General features: G+C 43.8%; 1 protein-coding gene across 1 annotated transcript in view; it reads left to right on the top strand.

Annotated features, from left to right (window-relative positions):
• The first annotated feature begins 14,449 nt into the window (after positions 1 to 14,449).
• Positions 14,450 to 16,374, top strand: part of LOC140121731 (G-protein coupled receptor family C group 6 member A-like) — a 31,504-nt gene continuing 29,579 nt past the window's right edge. Inside the window, exon 1 of the mRNA XM_072141722.1 lies at positions 14,450 to 14,678. Within this exon, the coding sequence (XP_071997823.1) occupies positions 14,467 to 14,678 (212 nt within the window). The 5' untranslated portion in view covers positions 14,450 to 14,466. The remainder of the gene's footprint in view (positions 14,679 to 16,374) is intronic.

Genomic DNA, 16,374 nt, shown 5'->3' with positions numbered 1-16,374 from the left:
CCTGCTCCTCTGGTTTGAAACATTTTTGTGACTGCCACATACAGGCACTCAATCTATTCCATTTTACTGGAGGGCCACCTACCTGCTCCTCTGGTTTGAAAAATTTTTGGGACTGCCACATACAGGCACTCAATCTATTCCATTTTACTGCAGGGCCACCTACCTGCTCCTCTGGTTTGAAACATTTTTGGGACTGCCACATACAGGCACTCAATCTATTCCATTTTACTGGAGGGCCACCTACCTGCTCCTCTGGTTTGAAAAATGTTTGGGACTGCCACATACAGGCACTATCCAAATTAAATTGTCTCCATAGCAGCCTCCACACGTTGTCTCCATTGCTACCTCCAAAAGTCGTCCATATAGCTGCCTCCATACATCGTCCCTTTATCAAACGAGGTGTGTCAGGCAGAAATTTGGGTTGTTTTCATGGATTCCACATCAAAGTTGTTAACTTTGTCGCCACCCTGCTGTGTTATCCACAAAATATACTGGCAAACTTTTACCATTTAGGGATATTATTTCAGCGCTTCTTGCGCATCTGTTTACATTCCCCTCACCCGGCATATCCTAAACTTATAAGAACGCTACTACACTTGATCTTATACAAAAGGTTCTTAGAAGTGCTGTTTGGGGAGTAGCCTAGAGACAGGGGCTTGAATTGGCGAAAGCTCGCCTGGCAGCGGAGCGCCAGCTCCATGCGCATCATGCGCTTCTTGCGCATCTGTTTACATTCCCCTCACCCGGCATATCCTAAACTTATAAGAACGCTACTACACTTGATCTTATACAAAAGGTTCTTAGAAGTGCTGTTTGGGGAGTAGCCTAGAGACAGGGGCTTGAATTGGCGAAAGCTCGCCTGGCAGCGGAGCGCCAGCTCCATGCGCATCATGCGCTTCTTGCGCATCTGTTTACATTCCCCTCACCCGGCATATCCTAAACTTATAAGAACGCTACTACACTTGATCTTATACAAAAGGTTCTTAGAAGTGCTGTTTGGGGAGTAGCCTAGAGACAGGGGCTTGAATTGGCGAAAGCTCGCCTGGCAGCGGAGCGCCAGCTCCATGCGCATCATGCGCTTCTTGCGCATCTGTTTACATTCCCCTCACCCGCCATATCCCAAACTTATAAGAACGCTACTACACTTAACTTGGTGCAGGCTGGGACCGAGTCTGACCCTGGGGCTGGTCATATACTGCCGACGCAGAGAATTGCGGGGCCTACCTCGGTCCAGGTCTCAAAGGCCTACTATACCTCCTCCCACCCCTCCTCCACCTCCTCCTCCTCCGAATTACCATCCGTGGGCATGGCGCCATCAGTCGGTAGCTCTAGGCACAGCAGCAGTGCCGTCGCTAAGCGACAGCAGGCGGTGCTGAAACTGCTGAGCCTAGGCGATAAAAGGCACACCGCCCAAGAGCTATTACAGGGCATTCCACATCAAAGTTGTTAACTTTGTCGCCACCCTGCTGTGTAATCCACAAAATATACTTGCAAACTTTTACCATTTAGGGATATTATTTCAGCGCTTCTTGCGCATCTGTTTACATTCCCCTCACCCGCCATATCCTAAACTTATAAGAACGCTACTACACTTGATCTTATACAAAAGGTTCTTAGAAGTGCTGTTTGGGGAGTAGCCTAGAGACAGGGGCTTGGATTGGCAAAAGCTCGCCTGGCTGCAGAGCGCCAGCTCCATCCCAAGATCCAACTAACATAGTTGCAGCACCTTTAATCTACTACTAGTTCACTGCCTCCATAATAATAATAATAATAATCTTTATTTATATAGCGTCATCATATTCTGTAGCGCTTTACAAATCATAGGAAACAAATACAAATGTAATGTAACAGAGCACAACATTTGTATGGAACAACAGGAGTGAGGTCCCTGCTCGCCAGAGCTTACGGTTTATGAAGATGATGGGGTAACACGAGGTAAAAGAATATTTAATGGTCAAGCCATTCTTCTTAGGGAATAGAAAAAAATATAATAAATGGAATTGCTGTCGCTTGAACCACTCAGCCGTCATCTTATATACCAGGTCCAGGGTGAATGGGACTGCAGAGAAGTCTGGTGCCTGTTGGTTGCTGGATAACAGATGGGAGGACGACACAGGACGGGTTAGTAGAAGAGTTAAAACTTCATGCAGTTAATGAGTGTTATAGGCTTGCCTAAAGAAATGGGTTTTAAGAGCACGTTTGAAACTTTGGAGGTTAGGTATTAGTCTGATAGTCCAGGGCAGAGCATTCCATAGAATTGGTGCAGCTCTAGAGAAGTCTTGGAGACGCGAGTGGGAGGTCCGCACTAGGGTAGAGGTTAATCTAAGATCACTGGCGGATCTAAGAGCACGGGTTGGGCGATAGACTGAGATAAGAGAGGAGAGGTAGGGGGGTGCAGCATTATACAGAGCTTTATGGATGAGGGTTATTATTATTTTAAACTGTATTCGAAAGGAGACTGGCAGCCAGTGCAGCGACTGGCATGAACTGTAAGCATACATGGTCCCCTTATCAAACGAGCTGTGTCAGGCAGAATTTTGGGTTGTTTTCATGGCTTCCATGTTAACTTTGTCGCCACCCTGCTGTGTAATCCACAAAATATACTGGCAAACTTTTATCATGTACCGATATTATTTGAGCGCTTCTTGCTCACCTCCTTTGGTTCCTCTCTGACACCCATTGGTTTGAAGCCTGAGTCCAATTAGGGTATGTCGCCATGCCACTCTCTAGCCTGCTGCCGCTGCCTCTGCCTCTGCATGCCGTCCCCTATAGTGTCAGGGTCAATTATTGGATGTTTTACATGCTATCTAGCTTCATTCTGTCACTCTGTCATGGCCATGCTGTTGCCCATAATTTCGGCATAATGGTGCGATTAAGCAGCCTCAGAGGCATCCATGCATGCTGCCCCTGCTGTTTCCTGTCCATTTCCGTGGTGTTTCCATCCTTTTCTGAGGTTCCCAGGTGTTTGGCCAAGCTTCCCTGTGCAGAGCCTTGGTCCCCTTGAAAAATGCTCGAGTCTCCCATTGACTTCAATGGGGTTCGTTATTCGAGACGAGCACTCGAGCATCGGGAAAAGTTCGTCTCGAATAACGAGTACCCGAGCATTTTAGTGTTCGCTCATCTCTAATAATGTTACATAAGAGTTCAGGTGGTGCTCCTAAAAGATTAAAGAAATAGAAACCACTGACCATGCTCGTCATAAGGTAAATAGATGGATATGAAGTATTGATTCAAACAAATAACATCACAATAAACAAACTTTTGTCGATTGGATACGGTGGCTCTTTGCTAAAGGACGTAAGAGATACCGCTTGACAAATCCGCTTAACAGACAAGGGCAGGTTTAGGGTGAATATGAGCTTTCTCACTTTTAGGAGGCATCATTCGGGTACAGGAGGAGTGGCGAGGAGGAGGACACTGAGGTACAGTATTGGGTTAAGGGGGATTGACACCACCTCCCTCATATCTTATCAAACTTGACCGGACGGGATCGGTGTTTATACAACACTCAAACGGTACTACAGCATTGACCAGGGAATTCCATTGAGCGATTCTTGGGGGACGGGTGTCCATCCAACGTAGAGCAATAGCCTTACGTGCGAAGAACAGTGTTTCTCTGAGAAATATTCTGGTATAGTGGAGCCAAGTTTCTTCATCAAGAATCCCAAACAGGCATATCTTGGGGTTTAGTGCCAGTGGGCTCTCTATGATATTAGTAAGCAGAGAGGTGACTTCGCCCCAAAACCCTCGCACCTCAGGAAACTCTCATATCATATGCCAGAAATCATATGCCATGGGGAAAACCCATCCTTCAGTGCCAAGAGACATGAGGGAAGATAATCTTCCACAATGTGAGTCATAGCCTGATAACTATTCCGAGGTGGTGCTCATGCCCCTGCTGCATCTGGTGGGAACATTGTTGAATATCCCGGCAACTCGGCACTGCAGCAAGCATTGGCTCATGTGGGCAGAGCTGCCCAGAGGCAAGGACAAACTTTCCTTAGTGGGAGGTACCTCCTCCTCCTCCTCCTCCACATCCCCCCAATCTCTCTCCATTGACGCCTCAGAGCTGTTCCGGCTATTACTGTGGTGGGTGGGAAGTCCAAAGTTCCTATGCGAGGAAGATAGGAGAGCAGCAGCATGGTGTGAATGTCAAAAATTCGGAACACATGTCCAATGGATGGATCTTCACACAGGCAGTATAGGCTGGCATGGGTCCCTCGGAAGCCAAAGGCCCTGGGCACTATATATAGATCAGCCATGAATCTTTTAAAAAAAATACCTCTATGCTCAACTTTGGCTTCTACTCCCCAGCCCCACAACTCCGTCTTCTCCTTTCAGCCATGCGGGCAGAAGCCGAATGTGAGTATAGAGGTTTTCTTTTTCAAGAGAGCCCTGCTGCGACCATTTCTTTAATAGCAAAGGGGATCCCTGCTGTAGACATTTCTTTAATAAGGGGATATCTCTTTTGTGGACTTTCTGTAAAGGGGGGCCCTGCTGTAGACATGTAAAGGGAGGGCATCTGCTGTGGACATTTCTTTAAAGGCTGCAACTGATGTGGACATTGATTTAAAGGGGGCATCTGCTGTGAACATTTCATTAAAGGAGGGCATCTGCTGCTGACATTTTATTAAAGGGAGCATCTGCTGTAGATATTTTGTCAAAGGGGGCATCTTCTTTGGAAATTTCATTTAAGGGGACATCTGATGTGGACATTTCTGTAAAGGGGCATCTGCTGTCAACATTTCATTAAAAGGGGCATCTGCTGTGGACATTTCTTTAAAGGGGGCTCTGCTGTGGACATATCATTAAAGGGGAGCTCTGCTGTGGACATTTCATTAAAGGGGGACCTGTTGTGGACATTTCATTAACAAAGTGCGGCTGCTGGACATTTTATTAGAGCGGCAGTTGCATTTCCTACTCTAGGGCTCATACTTATACTTAGATGCTTGGCTTATAAGCAAGTGTTTACAGTATGAGGGGGGGAGTTCAGCTGCAGAGCACAGAGGCTGGGCCAGCCAAGTGCTCCTACATCTCCCACATCTCCTACACTGTCTGGGAGATCTGGTCTGGACAGATCTCGGGTTGGATGAATTCATGCAGTTAGGGAATGTGATTAGCTTTCCTAAATAAAGGAGGAATTATGGGTTATAAGAGCATGAAGTTCATCATTAAATTTCTTTTAAGAACAGTACAAGATTAAGGATATAGAGGCTTATTTACTAAGGATCATGGACAGAAATCAGGGGGGGAGGGGCATGAACTCATATGAAGGTGAACTCTGTCGGACCTGAGCGGGGAAGCAACACTTGCAGGATATCAGGCACACAATCTTAGTGAGTCGCAGCACAGTGCATTGTCGTTGAACTCCGCGGACCGGATAAGTAAATGTGTCCCATACATTATACATACCTCCCAACCGTCCCGTTTTGGGCAGGACAGTCCCCTTTTTTAACCCTTGTCCCGCCTGCACGGGCCGTTAAGTGAAAGTCCTGGTTATTTCTGCGCTGTCACGGTTTGTTTCGTCTTATCCCGCCCCCGAGTCCCGCCTCCGTCCTGCTCAGGATACAGAGAAGCCAGGGGGCGGGGTGCAGCGTCCTCCTCCTCTCCAGCTCCCGGGCTGTCTGCTGCAGGGCCGGCGATGTGTGAGGTGTCATTTTTTGCGAAATGAGGCAATGTTTTCAATGCTACCATTTTGAGGTCTGTGAGACATTTTGATAATTTTTTATTTCATTTTTTATGTGATGTAAAAAGGTGTAAAAGTCGCATTTCGGACATTTGGGTGCCATTTCCCGCCTCGAAGGTCACCGCCGGCCGTAACCGCTTTTATATTTTGATAGATCGGGCATTTTGGGATGCAGTGATACCTAATATGTTTGTGATTTTTACTGTTTATTATGTTTTATCAGTTCTAGGGAAAGGGGGGGTGATTTGAATTTTTAATATTTTATTAATTTTTTTTATTTTTTAAACTTTTTTTTCTTTTTTTTCCCACCATTTCTTAGACCATCTAGGGTACATTAACCCTAGATGGTCAGATCGCTCCTACCATATACTGCAATACTTCTGGCTCATTGTAACGAATCTCCAGAAGCCATGTAGCCTCGTGTCAAACGAAGACCCAAGGCTACCACGGCAACCGACGCTGCCCCCAATGACGTTCGGGGTGCGGCGATCGTAAAAAAAACCCCACCTTGTATGAAGAGGACTCAGCCCGTGAGCCCTCTTCATACACTCCTTAAACCTCTGCGCCGTAGAGCTACGTCGCAGAGCATTAAGGGGTTAAATGGGTTTTCCCACAAATACAAATTAGGCCCTATCCATAGGACAGGGCTTAACCTGCTGATGTGTGGGGGGTTTAAGTGATGTGACCCCCACAGATCATGAAAACGAGGGGTTTGTTGGGGTCCACATAAGGTACATGTCATCGCTCTATGACAGTAATGGAGCAGAATGGTCATACACGGCCGTCTGCTCCATTACTCTGACGGAGCGACGAGGGGTCCGATGGAGGTATGTAGGATCCCTCGTTTTCATGATCTGTGGGGATCTCATCACTGAGACCCCCACTGATCAGCAAGTTAGGCCCTATCCTGTGGATAGGAACTAATTTGTATTTGCAGGAAAACCCCTATAAGGACTTGGCCCTTTTTAATTTTTGCGTTTCCATATTTCACTCCACACTTTCAAAAACCAATAACTTTTTTATTTTTCCATGTACAGAGCTGTGTGAGGCCTGTTTCTGCGTAACAAATTATACTTCCTAGTGACAGTATTAAATATTCCAGGCCCTGTACTGGGAAGCGGGAAGGAAAATATCAAATGTGGCTTTTATGGCTTTCACTGCGCGCTCCATAGGACCCCTCCCCTTTACTGCGCTCCATAGGACCCCTCCCCTTTACTGCGCTCCATAGGACCCCTCCCCTTTACTGCGCTCCATAGGACCCCTCCCCTTTACTGCGCTCCATAGGACCCCTCCCCTTTACTCTTTAGTTTGGTACAATCACAGCAATATCATACTTATATAGATTTTATTATGTTTTAGTAAATTTTAAAAATTAAAGGACATCTATCACCATTTTTTGGGTTTTATACTGTCCTCTAACTATTGCTCGCTACCTGTAGCGACCTTTGACAAAAATATGCGTGGGGTCCCCCCTTAAAAGGGGGCTGTTTTTCAAAAAAATGGGGGAAAAGAACGGCATGGGGTGCCCCATTTTGTTCACATCAGCCAGCTACAAAAAAGCAGCAGCAGCCTGCCATTACTGAGCTGGGATAGGCCACTGTTAGGGGGCTATTCCAGCGCAACAATAACAGCCTGCAGCCGCCCCACTACCTGACCATCTATAGACGGTCAGGTACTGGTTTGTACCCGGCTCTTCCCGGCACCCCTGGTGGCGGTGGGTACCGGGGTAATGGTATGGGCAAACACTAAGGCCAGCCCTTAGTAATGAGCACCGTCATGTAGCCGGCACCACTACTATGTCAAACTATGAAGAGTGTCGCAAAAAAATAAATCACACAGTTTTTAACAAATATAAGCTTAATTAAACAAAGAACGCAGACACTCCCTCGTTGACCATTTTATTTGTTAGAAATGTCGGTCATCGACGTAATCCTTCGAATCCGAAGTAGTCCACAGCAGGCACGGTCCTGGAAGACAAAAATAACACAAACACACAAAAAAGGGCACGCAGCCATGGGGGGGGGGCATGCTCGTTGTCTAGGGGGTGGGCATGCTCGTTGTCTATGGGGGGGAGGCATGCTCGTTGTCCAGGGGGGGGCATGCTCGTTGTCTAGGTGGGGGGACATGCTCGTTGTCTAGGGGTGGGGCATGCTCGTTGTCTGGAGGGGGACATGCTCGTTGTCTAGGGGGGGGCATGCTCTTGTCTAGGGGGGGGCATGCTCGTTGTCTAGGGGGGGACATGAGGTATGAGCAGTGGCGTGACCAGGGGGTGTGGTTAGGGGGCGTGGCTTCTGTGGGTAAAAAAATCGCCGCGGCGCACCGCCAACCAAAGTAGCACAAAATGACACTAAAACAGTCATATTATACATATAGTTAATAATATAGATTCTAATCAAAAAGGATAACCCCCTCATATATTCAATCCCATGTGACCTCATAGACACAGTCCCACGTATATGAGCACATGATTAAGAGCATCATATACTATGGTGATGTGCACTGTACAGCATCACAGTATATGGTGCTGATTATTATGTGGCTCATATACTGCAATATAAAGGGGTACAATGAAAAGTACTATGGCCATGAGGCCAGAGTACAAGTACCAGCTCATATACTCAGCATATCAGCTGGTACTTGTAGTACTCCAGCCTCATGACTATAGTATTTCTCATTTTACATTTCTCTTTTCTCATTGGAGTACTAAAAGTAACAGCTCATATGCTGAGTATTCTGCCAACAGTTCATATACTCAGGCAAAAGCTCATATAGTCACCATTATTGGTGGGCATTACCTTGGCGGCGGGCAAATGCGAGAGTCTCTCCGCTCTCAGGATGATGCGCCGGCCTTGGTGAAGTCATTTTATCGCGCGAGGTTCAAAGCTTGCGCATGTGTTATTGCACACATCTCCGACATTGTAAGAAGGCTTGACTGCGCATTGCCGGTAAACAAAACGCAGGGGGCACCATAGTTTGGGGAACACTGGTTGAAAATCACTGATATAGAGTATATAAAGTAGCACTAAAAGGACATCTACCAACCGATTACCTCTCTGTCCCGTCCCAGTGTGTCACAAACTTCCTTTCTAATATGTTTGCATGGCCGCATTTATGTAAAAAATATGTTTATAAGATATGCAAATCAGCTTAGGCTCCACCATAATATAATTTATGCCGGCTGAGAAAGAGAATGACATCACCAGCTGGCATTATATTATGGTGGAGCCTGATGGTGCTCTTCCAAGCACCACAGGCTAATTTGTATGTCTTATAAGCTTATTTTTTACAGAAATGCGGCCATGCAAAGATATAAGAAATTAAGCTTGGGACACACTGGGATGGTAATCGGATGGTAGATGTCTTTAAGTACTGCTCTATAACCTCTATATTTTTAATCTTGTACTAGAAGAAATTTAATGATGAACTTTAAACATGCTCTTATAACACATCTATTTAGGAAAGCCAATCACATTCCCTAACTGTAGGAAACCATCCACCTTGACTTCCGTCCAGACCAGATCTCCCAGACAGTGTAAGAGATCTGGACTGCTTCACCTGGCCGGACCGGATTCTGTGCGCCCTGCATATGGCCTCTTACGCCCAGACATGTAGGTTCCAGCACAGGCTGCTGCCATTTCCATGCCATGGGTTTGATAAAACTGGTGGTGCATGAGCTGTGCTGACTGGATTAGAAAGCGGATTAGGCGGATGAAACAACTGGAGGCAATGAGTGCTGTCTGGCAATTCTGTGTGGTGGCAAAATGTGAGCCAAAGCGCTTTCTGCCTCTTGCCCAGCCTCCACTTCATTAACCCAGTGGGCAGTTATGGAGAGGTAACACCCCTGCCCATGTTTTCACATCCATCAGTTGTGAAGTGCACTTCGGGACTAAAGACATTGTCCAGCACACCTTAATTTGTCCACAACCTGGGAGGCTGGGAACATAATACTGTGGGACAGCCGCCATAAGATCTTTCAAAGGCCAGCAAATTAGAAATGCTTTTACTAACGACCAGAGATTGTGGGAGACATGGCTCAAGATTCCTCTTTCTCTTAAAGGGGTTGTCCGAGTTCTTGAAAAAACTAAAAGTGGCCGGGAGAGGGCTGCTTAAAAAAAATAAAGTCCTACTTACCTTCCGGTGCCCTCCGGTATCTAGCACATAGGTTGCGGCTGCTGCCCATCTCATGACAAGCGCAGATTTCCTGGACAAGCATGGGTTTGTTGAGGTGGAATTCCACCATTTATCCTGAAGAAGATCTTGAAAATTAATCAGGGCTATGCGAGAAACTCTCAGCTCTTGGAGATTGGATGGAAGCATCTTCTCTGCACTGGTCCACTCTCTCTGAACCCTGACAGCTTTTACATGGGTTTCCCAGCCCCTTTTGGATGCTTCTGCTGAGAGTACAATAGGTAAGGCTGGATGAATTGACCTCCCATAAATAGATTCTTGAATCTCTAGAATAACAAGAATAAGCTTTTGTTCTAACTTATTGAAACACCTGAATCTTTGGTTAAGAATGGATGCTTGTACATTCCTCATATGAGCTTTTGCCAAGGAACAGCTTCTATGACAGAGGTAATCATACCCAGCACAGACATGGCTTTGCGAACTGATGTCTTTGGATTCCTCACTTACATCTTCAGTTTGATAATCCTCTCTGATTAGAAAGAGAGCCTCATTTTGGATGAGACAGTTATGAACCCCAGAAACTTCTTCTTGGTAGATGGACATAGTGAGAATTTTTCTAGATTGAAGATGAAACCATCTACAGATGCTTCACTAGGAGCTCTTGTGTATGGGCAATCACCACACAATCATGCAGGTAAGGGATGACATAAATTCCTTGAAGTCTGAGGGCTGCTGTCACCAATACTGCCACCTTGGTGAATACCTGGGGTGCAGAACTGGAATTGAAAGGGCTGACTCGTCATTCCTTGCTGAAGGCTACAGAAATTAGATTTGGCTGGAACATCGCCCCCAACCCCAGTTTAATCCAAAGGGCACATCTAATGGAATTACAGGCGGTCCCCTACTTAAGAACACTCGACTTACATACGACCCATAGTTACAAACGGACCTCTGGATATTGGTAATTTATAGTAATTTAGTCCTAGGCTACAATGATCAGCTCTAACAGTTATCACAGGTGTCTGTAATGAAGATTTATTGTTAATCCTGGTTCTTATAACAACCCAACATTTTTAAAATCCAATTGTCACAGAGACCAAAAAAGTTCTGTCTGGGATTACAATGATAAAATATACAGTTCCGACTTACATACAAACTCAACTTAAGAACAAACCTACAGACCCTATCTTGTATGTAACCCGGGGACTGCCTGTATCTGTTGCCAGGTTGGTGTATGTGATTTTTAGACAATCTACATGTGGATCACATAGAAATTCTGCAGCTGTCTTGAGGATAGGCAATCTCTCTAGAATTTGTTCCCTCTTGACCCCATCCTTGAGGTCATAGCACAGTTGACTCAGGCAGTAATGTATATGCAAGATCAGGATGACTTGGAAAAGCTATAGCTGAGAGGATAGCGGTGGTATTGATCTAGTAATAGCAGCTGATCTTTATCACTTAGTAGGCTGAAATAGAGAGGACTCTGCAACGACTGGAGTAGATTTCATATCAGTAAATTTCAGCCACTCAAAGAACATCCTGGAATCAGACTTGTCGTTAGACTCAATCAGGAGATCATCCCTCACACACATCAGGTTACCAATCATCAGGCAATGGTTACTGGCAAGATTTGCTAAGTCTATGTCTAGATTTCCTGGTTCTTTTCCAGTGAGCATCTACGAGAGAGATAGAGTATTAATTTCCCTGGTGCCCAATTCGGGGAAAGGAAAATAGCAAAGCTACTTGCTTAATCATTATAGCGATCTTCTTTCCCACAATGATTTTGCAGTGACCTCGAAAGGTTTGCAAAATAGGTACCTGCAGCAGCGGAGCTGCGGCAGTGCAGGAACAGTTTGCACTGGGCTACCAGGAAAGCAGCTAAAATCCTGAGAGAGGGGGAAGCCCAGCTCTGGGATAGAAAGCCAGGCTGTACCATTTTCTTCTCACTTCATGTTCTGTCCACAAAAGATAAAAACACGCCTGTTCACTCTCTCAGGGGGACCTATATAGGGAAGTCAGTCTGCCAGCAATAATTGCTAATCAACCCTTGTTCTTCTGTCCAGTAGGGGAAGCCTTCATGTGCTGCCAAAGGACAGCCTGGTGTACAGTCCTGGTGTATACAATTTTGTCTATAAGTCTTCTGGTTTTTATGGTCGGGCAGGGCAGATTCTTCTCTTGAATTGATTCTTTTGTCTATTCCATTACAACATGAACTCACACGTGGTCATTATAGCAGGGAAAGGAGGCATGCAGCAGAGATCATTTTGTGTGTTATAGCTGAATTAGCAGAGTGTCATTGTGTGTTATATCCATCTCATGGATCTCATCATCTCTGATCTGTCTCAAATCTCTTTTTTATGTGTCAGATACTAGTAGAATGCTAAATGAGTGTATAGATAAACCTTGATAATCTAACCACATTGTCAGCACACAAAGTAGGAGCTGCAAAAAGCAGTAAAATTGTAAAATTGTAGGGGGTTAAAATGATCTTTATTGTATATACATCACTAGGGGGTTATAATTTGAGAATTTCTTCCATGGGCAAAACCCTTCAATAGCGGGGGCACAGTATATAGCTGATATAGGACTGCATGTATTAATTCATCATGGGGATATTGTATACATGTAAATTAGAGGGCTCTGTACATATGTCAAATCATTTGGGATACTGTATAAATATATGTATACGGACTGGGAATTAGTCCTTTTTCTGTGTTTCTGTATGAAGCTAGGTTCTAGTATTGTACTTATGTATTGAACTCCATACTGGAGCTGTATTTATGTACAAATACAGCTTGTTCTGGTGAAGTATATATGTAAATTGCTATTACAATAATTCATGACAGGCAAAATATTATAATTTGAAAGACACTGTGCATTTTAATTAAAGGACACTGTATATGTTAAAGGGAACCTACCACCACCAATCTACCTATAAAGGTAGATCGGGTGGTAGGCGGATCAATAGGACGTGAGGATAGCCCTTTTAAGGTCTAATCCTCACATCCCCGCACTTTTTTGGTAACTTTTATTGGGCACATATGTAAATTTTCACATATGTAAAGGGTCTGAGGAAGAGAGCCGGAGCTCTCGACAACGCGTCGGTGGAAAACCCTTTTGTCTCACCAGACGGACCGTACCTAGGGTGACGTCACCGGTACCTTGTTAGTCAGATACAGCGAAGCCACCGGCCGGGGCTCGCGTGCTGATCTGCATTTTGTGGATTACTACTTGGCTTGGAAACGCTATCCGAAGTGAAATACACCTCACGAAAAGATTATTGCTCTACATGAGATTTACGAGACCTACGGGACAAAACCTCACTAAACGGAAGGAATCAAACTTCCCACACAGGAGGGGTGCAACTTACAGGTTAGTGCATCGTGCACACTGATGTTTAAATCATTGTAGATCCGTTAGTGGTATAGCGTTTATCCGAACCTAATAGTCCTAATTTTATAGCCAGCGCAGGTATCCTTGTTTTTTACTTAAGTAGTGTTTGTAGCAGTGGAGAGGCACACTGTCCTTACCAGCGAAGGTTTTTTCCTTTCTCTTTTTTTTGCTTATTTAAGCACTTTGTCCAACCCATCTACATCTTTGCGCCAGTGTATATCAAAAATACCCCCCAAATTTACATATGTGCCTAATAAAAGTTACCAAAAAAGTGAGGGGACGTGAGGATTAGCCCTTAAAAGGGCTATCCTCACGTCCTATTGATCCACTTACCACCCGCTCTACCTTTATAGGTAGATTTGTGGTGGTAGGTTCCCTTTAACATGAATTTGGGGTGAGCACTGTGTAAGTCAAAATTGTGGAATAGTGCTGCATTCACTATAATCTATACATAAATGCGTTTCCCTAATATTTTTCATTTGGTTTGGGGACTGTTTATGCTAAAATTTGGGCATAGTGCATATATTTTAATTAACTGAGGGGGAGGGTGGGGGGGCCCTTTTTTTTAGATTCGCCCTGTACATCAAAGTACCTAGAAACTGCCCTGGCTTCAAGTGACCCTTATATATTACCTTACCCATTGACTGAACATAAATATGGGTCACTAGATAAACATCCTGTAAAAACAACAGAGTTTCACCATACTGTTACTAGACATTTTCTGTATGTGACATATTGGTTGTGTTTAGTAAGATAGTCCAACAAGAGTTACACGAAGGAATTGTACTGCAAAGTGTAGAGGGTTGCTGGGTGCCAGTAAAAGACTTTTCAAAGTCACACATACAAGTACCTTATATACTCGAGTATAAGCCTAGTTTTTCAGAACAAAAATATGTGCTGAAAACCCAAACTCGGCTTATACTCGAGTAAACAAAATGAAGGTTTTACCAGGTTTTTGTGGTAAAATTAGGTGCCTCGGCTTATACTTGGGGCGGCTTATACTCGAGTATATACGATAGTAGAAAACGGGCCAACTTTGTCCTGGGTTAGTGTAAACCTAAGTACAAGTCTGGTCATACTTCTTTAACCGTTGATGTCTGTGATGTAACAAACTTAATAGTTCTCAGGTGCAATTACCTGGAATGATGCCAATGAACACGCATTAATAATAACCTATACATAATAATTAAGTGCATGTGCTTCAGTGAAATCTTTTCATACTTCCTGAATGTCAATAAATAAGCTTAGAACAAGTTACGATGAGGTCTAAGATAACCAGACAAACCTTCAGTTTGCTGTTTTTGGCCATCTTTTTTACAAACCTATGTAAAGTCTTTTTAACCTGTGATACAAATGACCATGCCGTAGCACAACTTTCTGGTGACTATATCATAGGAGGAATATTTCCATTTCATGAAGGTGTTTCCACCTTATTATCCCGAAGATTTTCAGATGATTTTGAGTGTTCTGGGTAAGATTTTATTTTACTTTACCTTTAAAGATGACTGTATTTCTAGTTTGCTCAATGCTTCTGTTTCTGTGACATGTAGCCAAAATCAGCTGTCTAATTTAATGTTTCTACTTAAACTAAAAAAAAAGGGAATGTATTTACAAGTCTGAACCATTGCAATGTATTTATTGTATTATAATTAACTTACAGTAGTTCACTTTTGAGGGGATTCTGTTGCAATCATTTAGCTGTTGGAGAGGTTTTTTTTTGGAAATTGCACCTAACTACAGTACGAGGCATTCCTAGACAAAACCACTAACCTAACAACAGAGACCCCCTCATTAGTATATTGAGAGGATGAAAACGGTGGAACACTTAAAAGAAGAAAAGAGTTATGTTAGGAAATATGGCTAGTCTGTGCTCAGCCTGGAAGCGGGAAGGGGTCACCTCACCAGTCCTCTGTTCCCATGATAGTTGTGGGTATCAGATAAGATCCACATCTATTTATTTATATTTAAGACATATTCTGTGGCTATATCATAAATGGGTTATATGGAAAAACCCCATTAATGTTCAAACACATATTAATATGCACTTGTAGTCTTCTGTCACCATGATTTACCTACCCATACTAACTGCTATGCTACAGTACATAGAGTTATGCCAGTTCATCCCATGCATTTGTCTTTATTTTTCCACTGCTCCTTCTGAGCTAAACATCCACTTAATAAATATGCAAATGAGGCTGAAGTGCTTTTGGATCGTAAGTGCAGAATCTCAGGTCTGTGGTTCCACAATGCAAACAACGCCCCCTGCTACACTGCCACCACCTTCTCACATCCTTCTCCTTTCAGCTATGTCACTCCCATATTCAGCTGGTGAAGCTGGGCCGTTGTTATTGATTTGCAGCCGAAGCCCTGAGAAGCTTCTGTAAATAACCATCAATGCCTCATCTGCATATTTCTAAAATGAAATTTGGTACAGAAGGAGCAGCCAAACAATAAAACAAAGACATGGGTAACATGTGTATTCATAGCCCTATATTGCAGAGCAGTTAGTTTGGGTAGGTAAATTGTGGTGATGAATATGCTTTAAAAACAGATGGACAAGATTATACAGGGCTGTGGAAATGAATGTCAGGAAATGGATGCTTGTGTTTACAGATCTGAAACTGTTGTGGGACTTCTATTATGTCATTATGAAGGAACAATAATAATAATAATAATCAAAAACAGGAGAATATAAATAAATGTTTTTATTGATTTAATTGGTTCTTGTTTTGTGATATCATGGGCCAAATCTTAAGGTTAAGAATGGCTACATAATGAGCATGTACTTACAGGGGTATTCCCACAAAGACAAGTTTCTTAAATTTTCTCAGGACAATAAAATAATAAATTCTCTAATTTAATGATATTAATAAAAATACAGCATTTCACAGATATAATTCCAACCTGTCTCTATCAGTCCTGGTGTACCCAATTTTGGGTGCCCCTACACCCAACCCTGGATCTTTTGAGTTTATGGTTGGCAGACATCTTGTTCTCCTGTCTGACTTTAAGATGAGCTCCTCTCAACTCTCTGCCTATAGTCCACACCCTTGCATTCCAGGATGAGCTCATACAGGCACTCACTTCCTGCTAGCAGCTTGTGAGGAGAGTAAAGCTACAGACAGATAAGATCTTTTTCCAGAAAATAATTATGCAATGGTATTCTA

This window comes from Engystomops pustulosus, chromosome 3 (genome assembly GCF_040894005.1).
Source record: "Engystomops pustulosus chromosome 3, aEngPut4.maternal, whole genome shotgun sequence".
In the NCBI taxonomy this organism is placed as follows: domain Eukaryota; kingdom Metazoa; phylum Chordata; class Amphibia; order Anura; family Leptodactylidae; genus Engystomops; species Engystomops pustulosus.
The sequence above is the reverse complement of the archived record's forward strand: the minus strand, read 5'-3'. Positions and strand labels throughout refer to the sequence as shown.